The following is a 12,886-nucleotide window of genomic DNA, read 5'->3' as shown; positions in this document are numbered from 1 at the left end:
CAAGAACACAGCTGATGACAGCCCTGGGGTAGGGTAGGGATACTGGGACACCTTGTGTCCTCTTCCTCTTTATTACTTGTGGGGCCAGAACCGACTGCTCCGGGGGGCACAGGACAGGGGTTGCTCCAAGGACTCGGTGATGGGGGTGGAGAAGGAAGCGTTCCTCCGAAAGGGACTGTCCCCACTGCGGATGCTGGTGACACTCTGGAGAGGAGGGAAGCAGAGAGGTCCCTGTCAGCAGTCAAGTCCACCAGGTGCCATCAGGGCAGGGTGTGGGGGAGCTTACGGGCAGTCTGCGGGCATGCTCCAGCCAGAAGCTGAGGGGCTGCTCCGTGTAGTATTTGTGGGGCTGAGGAGGAAAGCAATGTGTCAGTGGGCAAGCCTGACATGGGGAGAGACATGGGGACCTTGTGTATTTCCTGGGGGCTGCCACAAGCTGGGGGGGGTGGGGAGGGAAGGGAGTAAGGGAGAGGGGGGCTGTACCTGGGTGGGGGGCAGTGATGTGAGCTGGCAGCCCTCAGTGTGGTGGTCCTGGTGCCTGGTGGAAACCGACTCCTTGGGCACGTGGGAGGGACAAGTCTCCTCCTGCATCTCCTTCCTACCAGCAGAGCAAATCCCACATCCCTCAGCTCTGGGTTCCCTCCAACTCTGGGCAGGCTCCACAGAGCATGGCTCCAGGGGTAGGTGGTGGCACACAGGGGCTCAAGCTTGCCTGTATTTTTGGTAGAGCACGGACTGCATCGCGGCTTCCCGCTGCCCTGCGGGGGAGAAGTTGCCATCAGCCCTGCAGCTGAGATTCCCCCCACTGCCTTTTTCAGGGCCACAGAGCCTGGGGAGAGGGCTTAACCTCACCTTGCCCCAGCATCAGCACACTGTGTGGTGGGCGGTAGTGATCCTTCATGGTGGAGATGGGGGTGGTGGGCCAGGGAGGTGACTGTGGGACCAGCAGCCCACGGTGCCCGTGCCGGAAGATGAAACCCTCACTGCCCTCTTCCTGGTCTGGCACAAAGTCCAGGTGGTTCGTGGCTCTCTGAGGACAGACAGTAGGGACTGCGGGAAGGGGTCAGGGGTCCACTCTGCAGTGCCCTGTGCCCATTCCCAGCTTTTAGGCTTTTGATAGTCCCATGGGACTGTGGGGAGGTGGGGGTGAGTCACCCCCTCCTGATGAAAGTCTGAAAGCTGGGGGCATTGCCCCATACCTGAGGCAGGCAGGTGACCAACAAAAGCCCTTAGAGCAGCCTCAGAGGCACAGGCAGCAAAAAGAGGGGACAGTCCCTCCAGTTGGCATCCCAGGGAAGCCAGAGCAGTGCTGTGACCCCCTGGGTGCCCAGGCTGGCTCCAGGCTATTATGGCACTTGAACAAACTGCTGTACCCAGGCTGTGATCTGTGTCCTCTCCAGCCTGGCTCACTGAAGCAGACATCCCTGCACCCCCGCGATGGGCTGCAGCACCTGGCACCCACCACACCAGCAGCCAGGTCCTGGCTCTCCTCCCAAAGCCTCCCCACATGCCTGCTCCTGCCTTTTGTGTTATTGAATTCATCTCTTTCCCATCCCAATGGGCTCAAGGTCATCCAGGGAGCTCCAGCTCAGCCAAGGGCAGCTATTTAAAGAGAGGAGCTTCCCAGGAATGGGGGGAATCAGCATGTGGGATGCAGTGGGGTAGGTTTTGAGGCACATTTTGCCCTTATGGCCCTCCATGTGATGGTGGGGTTACCTCCTCCTGCCAGTTGTGGATCAAGCAGCTCCCCCTGGGCACAGTCTTCCTGGGCTGCACCAGTACTTCAAGGCAGCGCACCTCGCAGGGACGAATCTCTGCCTTTTCGGGGGAGGGTGGTAGCTCACCCTCGCAGGGGTCTTTCCCAGCCTCCACAGGTGGGACTGCACTGGGCACAACTGGCAGGGCCTCGGTGGGCAGCTCAGCTGGAGCAGACAGCATCTCCTGGGGCACCTCGGCTGTGGTTGACACCTCCTGGGGCATCTCGGTCACAGCCATCGGTGTCTCACTGTGGCATAGGGATGTCTCCGGGGGCATTTCGGATGGGAGGACATCACTCTGGAACCTGACCGTGCATGGTGGCCTCTCCTCAGAGTACACAGGAGGCACTTGTCCTGTCAGAGCCACCCTGCAAGTGGGAACAGTCCATGAGGAAAGGCAGTGGGGGGCAGAGCCCTGAGACTGGAGATACCATGATGCCACCCCCACCCTGGGGCAGGGTACAAGGGACTTCTTTCTCTTTAGGGGATGGAAGCAGTGTCTGTTGCCGGGTCTGCACCCCCCTCTATAAATCCCCTGTTTCCCCCTGCCCCCCTCCTCCAGCAACATTCCCTCCCCCCCAAGACCTCCCCCACCGGGCTGTGCCCCCTGTACTCCCCCTGCCCTCTTCCCCGCGTCTATTCCCGAGGCTCTGCACCCCTTCCCAGGCTCATCCCCTCTACCTCCTCCCCAGACACCACCTCCTCCAAGACCCCGGACACGCCCCATCTTCTTGTGTGCCCCTATCCCCTTAGTGTTCCCCAGGCCGCTACCCCCAACATGTCTCCCTCGGGGGGCCCCCTAAGGCCCTACACTCCTTCATTAACCCCCGCTCCCGAACCCCTGGCACAGCCGCACCCTCGAGGGGTATCGATCCCCCATCGCCGCCGCTCTCCCGGCTCCATTGCGCATGCGCAGGGTGAAACCGGCTCCGGCTCCATGGAAACTGTAAACACTGCCCGGAGAGCGCAAGCTCATTGGCCGGGCAGGGAGCGTGCGCACCTCCCATTGGCGGAGAGTCCGGAGAGGGCGTGTCCGAGGGCGCGGCCGGGGCTGGAGGGGTGAAGGCGCGTGGCGGGGGTCGGTGCGGAGCCGGTCCCGGGTCACGCTCTGGGACCGGGAATTGTCACCATCCTGGGGCTCCGTGTGTCCCAGTTCCGGTGGGATCCGGGTGTCCCTGTCTGCCTCCGGGGGTCCCTTCCCTGGGGGATCGGTGTCGCCCCGTCCAGGGGGGTCTTTGCGTCTCTACCCTCGGCTGCCCAGGAGCCTCAGATCCGACACCAAGGTGGATCCACGGGCTCAGCCAGAGTGCACAAGGCTGGCCTGAGGGCCGGGCTGACTCCAGAGGTGCTCAGGAGGACACAGGGGTGGGCACCATCCCCGAGGAGGGGACAGCTCAGCCCTGCCAGGGCAGCAGCAGGGGGACAGCAATGCATGGGGACACGCTGCTCCCCGTGACTTGACCCTAGTGACCCCCTCACCTTTTGGGCCTGGCCCTCAGGTCCTGCCCCAGGGACCCACAGCTGGCCCAAAGGATGGGCCTGGCTCCTGGCAGGGCACAGGGCTGGAGCATCTCCCCTTGCCGCCAACCTTCATCAGGCCCCCGGCCCCCATCCTGGGCAGAAGAAAGGCCCTTTGATAGTGGCAGCAGGCTGGGCGCGAGGGATGTTATTCCAGCCCTCTGCGGTGTGCGCCGACGGGGCCACCACACGCTCGGTGCTGGAGCCTCGAATGTTTTTCCTGGCTGGGGATGTGCCTTGGCCAGCCGGGGCCCTCAGTGGGGCCTGCTCCTCCCTCCGGGCACTCGGCCCACAGCCAAGCAGGGGCTGCTCCAAGCCCATCTGCCGTGCAGCTGTGGAAAGGAGAGAGAGACGTGCCCCAGAGCTTAGGCTCAGCAAAGGGGGTCCCTCTTTGCTGGGGGCTGCACCAGCCCTGATAGCACCGGAGGCGGGTGCTTGGGTGCTGGGTGCTTGTTGTGGGGGTACTGGTTGTGCCCCATACTCAGCCCTGGGATTGCCTGTGAGGTGCCCCCATGCCCCCTGCTCATGCTGGGGGGCTGGCAGGGTGGGCACTCTGCATGTGCTCCCCAAGGGTGGTCCTCTCACAAGCACCCCCTGCTTCCACACCAGACACGAGTGGGCTTGTCCCTCGAGGCAGCCAGAAGCCTGGTCAGGCAGTACAGGTGTCTGGGAACACCAGAGGGACACCAAAAGCACCACAGAGGGACACCAAAAGCACCGCAGTACAGTGCGGGACAGGGAGCCTGGTGATGCCATCCTTGGGGTGGGCACACGGGCCACCTCTGTGGGGTTTCACCCCAACACCATCGCCCATGAGGCAGCAGCCCTGGAGCTGCTGGAGCACATCTGGCTGACACATCCCCCGCCGCCCCCCCTTTGCCCGGCTCTTTTGGGAACTTGCGTCATTTGTAGATAGTCTTCAGCTGAGGAATGAAAACAGCCCTGCCCCCCCTCACCCCTTCTCCACCCCATACCCGTGGGTCCGTGACCGCAGTGCTGCTTGGGGACTTATAAAATAAACATGGCAAAGAGCAGTGTACTGCAGGCGCCTGTTTCCCGACCTCGTGTGACAGTGCTCTCTCTCCACTTGGCACAGCATCCAAGGGGAGGCTGTACTGGTCAGTCCTGGTGGACGATGCACCGGGGGCCACTTTGGGGTCCTCACCTCCCCAGAGACTGCCTAGACCCTCTTTGGGTTCCTCAGCCCCTGGGGACCCGCAGACCCACGCTGGGGGCTCCACTTCCCCAAAGACACTCGGCCTCTCTTTAAGGTTCTCACCCTTTTGGCAACCCTCAGGCAGGAGTGGTCCCCAACTCCCAGGATATGTCCAAGAGCGTCCCCAGCCTGCGCTGAGGCTCAAATACGTCTTTATGGAAGGACACAGCAATGTCCAACATTTTTAAGGTCTATTTGCACCCCAAAAACACTCCCCGAGCTATACTGGGTGTCCTGGGGGGGGGAAGTATCCAGCCCCGCCCCGGGTGCCCCCGCCTCCAGCGCCGCGGAGCCGGGGCCCGAACAGAGCGGCCATTCTCCACGGCGGGGCTGCGGTCCCCGGCGCGGCTGGCGGGGGCCCAGGCTTCCCCGACGGCGGTGCCAGGTGGGCCCACTGCCGCGTCAGCACCGGCCCCGGGCACTAAATATAGCTGGGGTGGCCGGCAGTGGCCCAGCGGGGCCGCCAAGGCATCAGGAAGTGCGGGGCAGGGAGCAAGTGTGCGGCAATGCTGCGGCGAGTGGGTGGCAAGCATGTGGCGAGCACACGACTGCGCACCCGAGCCCCCCGCGCGTGTGCACCCCGCGGGGGGGTGGACGTGGCCACGTGCAGGCGGATGTCTGAGTTCCATGTGTTAAAACACGTGTGCAAGCGCCGCTGCCTGTGCACGGCGGGGTGCATGGGGCGGGAGGGAGGGGCTGCAGTGTGCAACACTGTGCTTTGCACGGATGGGCATGCTCAGGCCGTCTGGGGTCTGCCGTGCGATGTTTTTGCACAGTGGTGCATGCACTGGAGGGGGTCTGGGATGCATGATGCAATGTGCCCTGCAGAGTGGTGAATACATGGGGGGCCTGGGGTGTGCAGTGCAATATATTTTGAACAGTAGTGCATGCGCAGAGGGCCTGGAGCACACAATACAACGTGGTTTGCAACACTTTTTTGCACAGTGGCGCAAACACAAGGGGGTCAGGGATATGTGATGCAACGTGGGCACTTCCAAAAAACCTTTTGCTCCAAGTGTGTGTCTCCAGAACATCTCCAGAGCAGGCAGGCTGGGATGTGGGGAGCCTAGATCCCTCCCTATCTGAGAAAGCACCAAATCCCACCTGCATCCCCACTGTGTTCTGCTGCCGTGCCCCCTTCTGCTCTAACACTCAAAGCCATCACTACTCCCAGGCCTGCAACCCCCAGGAGAGACACCCCAACACAGAGCCACTGAACTCACTGCCAAGGAGGTGCTTTATTGGGGGGATGTAAGGGGTCTCATCCAGGGGGCCAGCTCAGCTGCCGCCCCCCCAGCACATGGAGGTGCAGGTGGTAGACAGACTGGGCACCATGCTTTCCATCGTTGATCACTGCCGGGAGAAGGACAGGGGGTAAAGGACCCCTCTCCCCACACACCCCCAGCCCTCCCAGACCCCCCCAGGGAGTCCCATCCAAGGACCCCCACTCACCAACACGGTAGCCATCAGCCAGACCCTCTGCCTGCGCTGTGCGTGCTGCCACTACCAGCAAGTGTCCCAGGAGCTGTGGGGTGGGGTGTGTTCAGAAGGTCACCACCCTGCATGTCACCTGCTCCTCAGTGTCCCCAGAAGCCCCCCACCCCCAGACTCACCTCAGTGTCCTGGGGACCCACACGGCTGATCCGGGGGATGGGGCGCTTGGGGATCACCAGGAAGTGGGTGGGGGCTTGGGGGGCCACGTCACGGAAGACCAGGCACTGCCGGGGGGAAAGTAGGGTGGGCAGAGTGAGACCCACACACAGAGGTCCTGTACCCCCTGTAATTCCCCCTCCCCAAATCCAGGTGGGGACACTGCTGTCCCTCCTACCTTGTCATCTTCATAGAGGATGGTGGCAGGCACGCTGCGGTCGATGATCTTGCTGAAGATGGTGGGCTGCCCACCCGCCCCCTCGCTGGCTGCACGCTGTGCCTTGCCCACCTCTCCATCTGGGGGGTTCTGGTCCTGCCCCCCACGTCCCACCACGCACCGCTGGGCCAGGGGACACAGAGGGGGCTTAGGGACCCGGGGATGAGGACCCCGTGGTGGCATGAGGGGCGTGTGTGTGCACATGGGGGTGGCAGGGGACATCATGGGGGTGACAGGGGTACAAATGGGGGCTGCAAGGTGAGAGAGAGGGAGGGAGGGAGGGAGGGAGGGAGGGAGGAACGGAAGGAAGGGAGGGAGGGAGGGAGGGAGGATGGGGGGTGTCAGGAGTGCATCCTGGGATAAGGGGGGGTGAGGCATGGGGGGATGCACATGGGGGTGATGAAGAACACAATTGGGGGTGATGGGTGAGGATGGTGGGGGTGCAAGTAAATAATGGGGGTGACACCGTCGGCGATGTGGGGTGATGGAGGCAGGGAGGGAGGGGGTTCACCTAAGGGTGCCAGGGGGTGCAGGAGGCACACGTAGGGTTGATGGAGGGGCTGCCATACTGGTGATTGAGTTAGATGTGGGGATGACGGTGTCATTGCTCATGAGGATGATATGGGGTGCAGGCGCGGGGTGAGGGGGGAGATACCCATGGGGGTCCTATGGGTTGCCCGTGCAGGGTGATGGGAGGGATACCCACGGGTGTGATAGGAAGTGCATGTAGGGAGTGTTGGGGGGGGATACCCATGGGGGTGATAAGGGGCGCGCTTATGTAGATCCCTGTGGGTTTCAGGGGTGCACGCTGGGGTAATGGGGGGCTGCCCAGGGGTGTGGCTGAAGGGTCCACAGGAGGGTGACGGCGAGGGCGGAAATTGTGGACTTGCCCACGGAGGTGTGCGATGGGGCGGGGTGGGTGGATGTCCATGGGGGGGGGGGTCACAGGGGGTTGGTGCATACGGCGGTCACACACGCCGGGCCGAGGTGGCCGCACACGCGCGCTCCAAGACCCGGTGCCGTGGGGTTCCCGCCCGCCGCGAACCTTGCCCGGAGGTGGGTGCAGAGGCGACCGTGGCCAAAAATGGGGCGGAGGGGCCACTGCCAGGACAGACACCCTCCCCACCCCTCTCCCTCTGTCGCCCCATCTTGCTCCTCCCCCCCCGTGCCCACCTGCCCCACGCGCACCGCGCCGTGAGCACCCCAGCCTCGCGCTAATCCCCGCACCAGCACCGCCGCCATGGCCGCCACGCGGCCCCGCCCCATGATAAACTCCCGCTCAACATTGGCTCCCAGCCCCGCCACTCCCACGGCTCATCCCGCCCCCTAAAAGGGGCCGCGCCACAACGCAGCCGAACCGACCACCGCCCCCCTTCCTTCACCACGAAGGGCAGCGGGGGGACACTCAGACACTCATCCATGGCTGATGTTTATTGAGGGGTTGGGGGTGGTGGTGTCAGAAACCCATCCGCGGGCGCTTTCGGCGGGGTTGGGAGGCGGAGGAGAGCTGGCTCTGGGAGGAGGGGATGCAGAGCTGGCTGGCCTGGCTGCCGGGGGGGTCGGGGAGCTCGATGGGACCCTCAGCCCAGACGGCCAGGTAGTCCCGCAGCGTTTTCCGCCGCTCCTTGGGGATGCCGCGGCAGCGCAGGCTCTGGGAGGAGAGCAGGGCGGCTTCCTCGGGAGAAGCGGGGGGCGGTGGGGAGCGCTGGCGGGGCTGGGGGGAGTCCCTGGGGATCAGAGGTCCGGGTGAAGGCAGCGGGGGTCCCGAGTCGCTCAGCTCGGACAGCTCGGACTGGTAGGTGAGAGAAGAGGTGAAGCTGGCAGAGAGGCTGCGCCGACCCCGGGCTCGCTTCTGCCGGCGCCGGCGCTCCCGCAGCGCCCGCTGCCGCTGTGCCCGGTTGAAACCGCTCCTCTCCTCCCACCACTGCCCCCAGTCCCCGCACCAGGCCGCTGTCAGCCGGGAGCTCAGGGGGTCCGCGCCCCCCGAAGGCTCCGCCAGCTGCGGTAGGACCGGGGGTGGCGGCTGTGGGGGTTCCCAGGAGGGGATCCCGCCCCCTTCCCCCATGGCCTGGCGCAGCTGCTGCCGTGCCTGCCCGTGCAAGGGGTTGGGGGCCGCCGGCACCTCCAGCTCTTTGCGGGTGAAGAGACGCTTCTGGCTGAGGGTGAGGGGCCAGGAGCGCCGGGGGGACTCCCTGCGCATCTTGGAAAGACCCTTCATCCAGCGGCGGTACCGCAGGGCAGCGGCTGGGCTGGACACGGCTGCGCAGGGCCGGGGGCTGGCACAGGGCTGCGGTGGGAGTTCAGGCTCCTCCAGAGGTGCCGGTGTGCCCGCATCCTCCTCCTCGTTGACAATAACCTCCAGGTTGGACAAGTAGAAGGTTTGCTCCTCCTCCTCCTCCTCCTCCTCGCAGCCCAAGCCCAGTGGGCTGCTGGCAGGAGCCTCGAAGAGAGGGGAAGAGCCAGGGGCTGCTGTGGTCTCGTCCCCTGAGGTGCGTGCAGGTGCAGGGGCTTGCACCGTCTCATGGGTCAACCTCTGGCAGAAGATGTCCCCAGCCTCGGAGAGCTGGAACACCATCAGGGATTCCCGCAGCCCCTCCTCCTTCACCGCGGCAGCCAGTCCTGTGGGGTCAGGGAGCAAGTTCTCACCGGGGCTGGCCAGCAGTGGGGGCTGCCCCCACCTTACAGTGGGCACACTCACTGCTGGCTCCTGTCCCCCACGTCCTTTTCCAGATTACCCTCTTCCTCGGGGTTCAGGGTTTTGATTTTGTTTTTTTTCCCCAACACCCCAGGGCACAGGGAAGGCTGCACTCCCTCCTCCAGCCCACATCCTCCCCCCAGGACCTGAACTCCTGGGTGGTGTGGGACACCCACCAGCAGCCGGGGCTCCGAGGCGCTGCTGGAGCAGGTGGTGCTGGTGTGGGAGCTGGGCAGGCAGATGCTGCAGGCAGCTGGTGATGGGGTGCAGCTTCTGTGGTGGCCCTGCTAGCTGGCAGGCTGACCTGCTGCCCCCTGCAGAAGAACAAGCCAAAAATTATTTGGTGAGAAGTGATGCTGAAGAGACAGAGGGACGGGGAGGCCAGCCAGTCCCAGAAGTGAGGAGGCACCAGGCAGTCCCAGCCCCACAGCACGCTCAGAGCTCTGTATCTCACCCTGATATTGCAGCAACAGCAGCTCCTGGGTGTGGGATGAGCCGAGCAGCACCTTATGGCTTCTCCTGGGGCCCCCCGGGGTCAGGTGGGCAAAGAGAGGGGGAGCCTTCATCATGTGTGCCCACTTCAGCATGGGCACCAGTGGCAACCGCTCGTCTAGCACGTACATGGAGAACTGGGATGGGAGGCACAGCTCAGCAGGGTCTGACCCAAACACACCACAGCAGCCCCCCCTCAGCAGGGCAATCAATCCCTCTGCCCCACAGTTGCTGGGAACCCTGTATCCCCCTCCTGCCTTCCCCTGCCCTGACATAAGGTGAGGCTCACCTGGGTGGTGACAAGGTGCTGGGAAGGGTGAGCCCTGCCCAGGTACATGGGCAGCACCACACGCTCGCCCTGCTGGCAGTTGGCCTCCTCGCCCACCTTGAACAAGTCGAAGTGGCATCTCTCGGGGGCCTGCAGCAGCAGAGCAGGTTGCTGTCAGCACCCTGGGCTGGGAAACATTCTTCCCCACCCATTGCCACCCCCTTGCCCACTCTCCCAGGCTCACCCGGGCATCCAGACACTGCAGGCCAGTGCGGTCAGCACAGCTCAGCACCCGTGGGTGGGCAGTGAAGTCGCTCCAGCGCCAAGGAGAGTGGTCCCGAAAAAACATGGTCTGGGGGTCGTGGCGGAGTCGCTGCAACCTGTGGAAACAAAAGCAATGCCAGGGCAGGGCAGAGCTGCCCCTCTCTCACTTGCTTCCAGCAAGACCCAGGGGCCTGCGTTGAGTCTCCTCCCAGCCCCAAGTGTCCCATCTCACCCTGACTCGACGCTCCAGAGGTACACAGATCCACTCTGGGTGCAGACGGCCAGCTCCCCGGGCAGGTGAGGGCTGCAGGGTGGATGGCAGGGCATGGCATGGCTTCCTGCCAGGCAAGGAACGCTGCAGAAGCAGCAGAACACCCTCCACATAAAGCCTTGTCTCCCCTGTACCTACCTGACAGTGAGGCAGGAGGCAGGCACGCTGGTGTGGATGACCTGCAGTGGGGTGGGGGCCACCCCCATCCTGGCTGGCACCCTCCAAACACCACAGTGATAATCTGAGCGAACACCAACGAAATCTGGCCAGGGACAAGAAGCAACACATGAGATGGCAGTGTCCTGGGGGCTCCTGTCACCCCACAGCTCACCTGAGGTACTGATCCTGTCATCTGGACCCCAGGGCTGGCTCACCTTCCCCATCCACCCGGGCAGCAGCCACTTGCCGGATGAGGCCGTTGAGCTCAAATTGTACTGGGGAGCCTTGGGCGAGGGGCAGCTCCTCCAGCACCACGTCCTGGAAATCTGGGATGCCATCAGCTAAGGACAATGCAACACGACCCCTGCCTCTTCCCTCCCCAGGGACACCTCGCTGGGAAGGATACAGAGGTGGTTCATGGCCTGCCCGCCGGGGTACACCAGGCGGCCTGTCTGTGCCCCCACCTCTTCAGGGGGCAGCCAAGCCAGTGCCCCCCCTGTCAGGCTGTCATCAAAGAGCAGGCCAGCCCACTGAAGCAGCAGCTCCTCATGCAGGCAGTCTGCCAGCAGCCCCAAAGGCACCTCGAAGAGCCAGTCACGGCAGAGGTGGGAGAACCAGCGCAGGCGGGGGGAGAGGTGCTGCCTGGGACAGCCACTGCAGGGAAAGAGCTGGTGTCAGGTGTGGGGAGAGGGCAGGAGCCCCCCTAGCCTTCCCCAGGGCAGGGGATGTGAGGTTGCTCACTGCCTGGCCTCCAGACGGTCGATTTCTTCCATCAGGGCTGTCATCCGAATAGTGGTGTCCCGGGCTTGTCTCTGCAGGGAGGAAAAGGGGCTGAGGCTGAGGCTGGCAGCAGCAAGGAGGGGGGTGAGGGGTGGCATTGTAACACTGGATGCACACTGACCCTCAGCTTGGAGTTGCCAAGGTGGAAGTTTCGGTGCAGCAGCCGCCCCAGAGAGCCAAAGGCATCTTCAGGGTGATCCACAAAGAAGTGTCCCAGCTGTGCAGGAAGGACAGGGAAGGGTTGGGCTGTAGAAGGGTCTTGCACCATCCCCCCTGGCTCCTCAGTGGGACACAACACCCCAAGCTCTACCTGCTTGGCAAAGTCCAGAGCAGCTCCAGACCTGCCTCCCCGAAGTTTCCTGTGCAGGAACCCGTGGTAAAGGATGTCCTGAGGCACAAGTGAGGGGATCCAGCAGCCTGTGAGGAGAGAGATGGATCTTTCTGGTTCTGCGTGAGTACCGGGCCACTACAGAATGACATCTCACCCATCCCTACTCCTCCTGCCAGAGCACTCCCAGGGAGAGCGCTGCTAAAGCTCCCAGAGATGTGGTGGGGATGGTGAGCTGCAGAGCAGCTTGGCGGGTGGGCTGAAGGGGCCCCTCCCGTCCCCCCGCGGCCCTCACTCGCGTTGGGAGGCACGCAGGGCACAGCGGCAGCCTCCGTGGGTTCCCAGCTCTCGCCTGTCCCGCCGCGGCGGGGCACGAACATCGTTTCCGTCTGCAGGGAGAGGAGGAGGAAGGTGAGAGAGGGTCCGGCCCGGCCTCTCCAGACACCCCCAAACTCCCCGGGTCCGGGCAGGCCGGGCTGCCCCGCGGCCTCACCTGGCAGCGGCCGGGATCGGCCTCCAGCACCTGCCCCTGCTCGCCCCATCCGGCGGCCGGAGCGGGGCCTCCCTCCTCCACGGGCGGCCCGCAGCCGAAGTACGAGGGGAAGAGAACGTCCGGGAACTCCATGGCCCCGGCGGGACGGGGCGGAGGGCGCAGGGGAGAGGTATGGGTTGGCCTGGGTCTGGTTAGGACTCAGCCGGGACGGGCGAAGCCGGGACGGGCGAAGCCGGGAGGTCCCGGGGGGGTCCCGGGGGAATCCCGGGCGGTCCCGGGTCCAGCAGCGGCGCCGGCTCAGAACCCGCGCGGAAACAATGCCGCCGGCGGAAGTGACGTCACGCACCAATCAGCGCCCGAGACTGGAGCGGGACAAGAGCGGCGCTGGAGGCAGAGCGCGGCGGGGCGCTACCGCACCCTGGCGGCCGGGAGGAAATCGCGCTCGGGTCTGGGGCGAGCGGCGGGGACCGGGACCGAGTCCGGGATGGGGGAGCGATGGGAAGCGGAGCGGGACCGGGACCCAGTGGGAGGAACGTCTGGGAATGGGCGGCGGGATCAGGATGGGGCCGGGAAGCGGCGAGCGGTGGGAACCGGGACGGGACCGGTAGCGGGGAGCGATGGGGAATGGGAGGGACGAGCGGCGGGGACCGTGCTGGGCCGGGACCGGCACTGAGGCAGCCACGAGGACCAGACCACATTGGGACAGGCATTTCCTCCGCTTCTTCGGCCCCGGGGTAGCACAGGGGAACCACCCTCATCGCCTGTGCTGCCGTGGACA

General features: G+C 64.5%; 4 protein-coding genes across 5 annotated transcripts; all 4 read right to left on the bottom strand.

Annotated features, from left to right (window-relative positions):
* Positions 1–29: 29 nt before the first annotated feature.
* LOC139789609 (sperm-associated antigen 8-like) lies at positions 30–638 on the bottom strand. Its single transcript, XM_071730538.1, has 3 exons — positions 484–638; positions 287–349; positions 30–204 (listed from the first exon to the last, which is right to left on the bottom strand). Exons 1-3 carry the CDS (start codon positions 589–591, stop codon positions 73–75), a joined length of 303 nt encoding a protein of 100 aa, XP_071586639.1. The 5' UTR covers positions 592–638; the 3' UTR covers positions 30–72.
* Positions 639–663: 25 nt separating this feature from the next.
* On the bottom strand, positions 664–2,719 carry LOC139789608 (uncharacterized). The gene is made up of 4 exons (XM_071730537.1): positions 2,614–2,719; positions 1,717–2,125; positions 853–1,030; positions 664–758 (listed from the first exon to the last, which is right to left on the bottom strand). Exons 1-4 carry the CDS (start codon positions 2,694–2,696, stop codon positions 703–705), a joined length of 726 nt encoding a protein of 241 aa, XP_071586638.1. The 5' UTR covers positions 2,697–2,719; the 3' UTR covers positions 664–702.
* Positions 2,720–5,710: 2,991 nt separating this feature from the next.
* HINT2 (histidine triad nucleotide binding protein 2) lies at positions 5,711–7,628 on the bottom strand. Its single transcript, XM_071730261.1, has 5 exons — positions 7,532–7,628; positions 6,320–6,481; positions 6,105–6,209; positions 5,944–6,016; positions 5,711–5,844 (listed from the first exon to the last, which is right to left on the bottom strand). Exons 1-5 carry the CDS (start codon positions 7,622–7,624, stop codon positions 5,753–5,755), a joined length of 525 nt encoding a protein of 174 aa, XP_071586362.1. The 5' UTR covers positions 7,625–7,628; the 3' UTR covers positions 5,711–5,752.
* Positions 7,629–7,795: 167 nt separating this feature from the next.
* On the bottom strand, positions 7,796–12,325 carry TAF1C (TATA-box binding protein associated factor, RNA polymerase I subunit C). 2 transcript variants are annotated; one of them, XM_071730921.1, is made up of 15 exons: positions 12,109–12,325; positions 11,911–12,004; positions 11,598–11,704; positions 11,409–11,504; positions 11,249–11,319; positions 10,914–11,161; positions 10,723–10,833; positions 10,487–10,610; positions 10,310–10,381; positions 10,058–10,193; positions 9,835–9,963; positions 9,508–9,682; positions 9,230–9,367; positions 8,799–8,977; positions 7,796–8,750 (listed from the first exon to the last, which is right to left on the bottom strand). In XM_071730921.1, the coding sequence occupies exons 1-15, from the start codon at positions 12,238–12,240 to the stop codon at positions 7,815–7,817; spliced, it is 2,748 nt and encodes a 915-aa protein (XP_071587022.1). In that variant the 5' UTR covers positions 12,241–12,325; the 3' UTR covers positions 7,796–7,814. The 2 variants fall into 2 exon arrangements, with proteins under 2 accessions (XP_071587022.1, XP_071587021.1); XM_071730920.1 differs by having other exon boundaries at positions 7,796–8,977.
* Between the last annotated feature and the right edge of the window lie 561 nt (positions 12,326–12,886).

This window comes from Heliangelus exortis, chromosome Z (genome assembly GCF_036169615.1).
Source record: "Heliangelus exortis chromosome Z, bHelExo1.hap1, whole genome shotgun sequence".
Taxonomy (NCBI): domain Eukaryota; kingdom Metazoa; phylum Chordata; class Aves; order Apodiformes; family Trochilidae; genus Heliangelus; species Heliangelus exortis.
The sequence above is the reverse complement of the archived record's forward strand: the minus strand, read 5'-3'. Positions and strand labels throughout refer to the sequence as shown.

Bases quoted from the DNA above. Each gene is read 5' to 3' on its own strand.
- LOC139789609 (XM_071730538.1), bottom strand. From the start codon at position 591: ATGCAGGAGGAGACTTGTCCCTCCCACGTGCCCAAGGAGTCGGTTTCC. The intron at 350-483 runs GTACAGCCCCCC...TTTCCTCCTCAG, and splicing joins CATCACTGCCCCCCACCCAG to CCCCACAAATACTACACGGA. The intron at 205-286 runs GTAAGCTCCCCC...CCTCCTCTCCAG, and splicing joins AGCATGCCCGCAGACTGCCC to AGTGTCACCAGCATCCGCAG.
- LOC139789608 (XM_071730537.1), bottom strand. From the start codon at position 2,696: ATGGAGCCGGAGCCGGTTTCACCCTGCGCATGCGCAATGGAGCCGGGA. The intron at 2,126-2,613 runs GTGCGGCTGTGC...TCCCACTTGCAG, and splicing joins GGGATCGATACCCCTCGAGG to GGTGGCTCTGACAGGACAAG. The intron at 759-852 runs GTGAGGTTAAGC...TCTCCCCCGCAG, and splicing joins TGTGCTGATGCTGGGGCAAG to GGCAGCGGGAAGCCGCGATG.
- HINT2 (XM_071730261.1), bottom strand. From the start codon at position 7,624: ATGGGGCGGGGCCGCGTGGCGGCCATGGCGGCGGTGCTGGTGCGGGGA. The intron at 6,482-7,531 runs GTGGGCACGGGG...CCCCTGGCCCAG, and splicing joins GCGCGGTGCGCGTGGGGCAG to CGGTGCGTGGTGGGACGTGG. The intron at 6,017-6,104 runs GTGAGTCTGGGG...CCCACCCCACAG, and splicing joins TGGGTCCCCAGGACACTGAG to CTCCTGGGACACTTGCTGGT.
- TAF1C (XM_071730920.1), bottom strand. From the start codon at position 12,240: ATGGAGTTCCCGGACGTTCTCTTCCCCTCGTACTTCGGCTGCGGGCCG. The intron at 11,162-11,248 runs GTGAGCAACCTC...CTTTCCCTGCAG, and splicing joins GACCGTCTGGAGGCCAGGCA to TGGCTGTCCCAGGCAGCACC. The intron at 10,611-10,722 runs GTGAGCCAGCCC...GTCCCTGGCCAG, and splicing joins TGCCCGGGTGGATGGGGAAG to ATTTCGTTGGTGTTCGCTCA.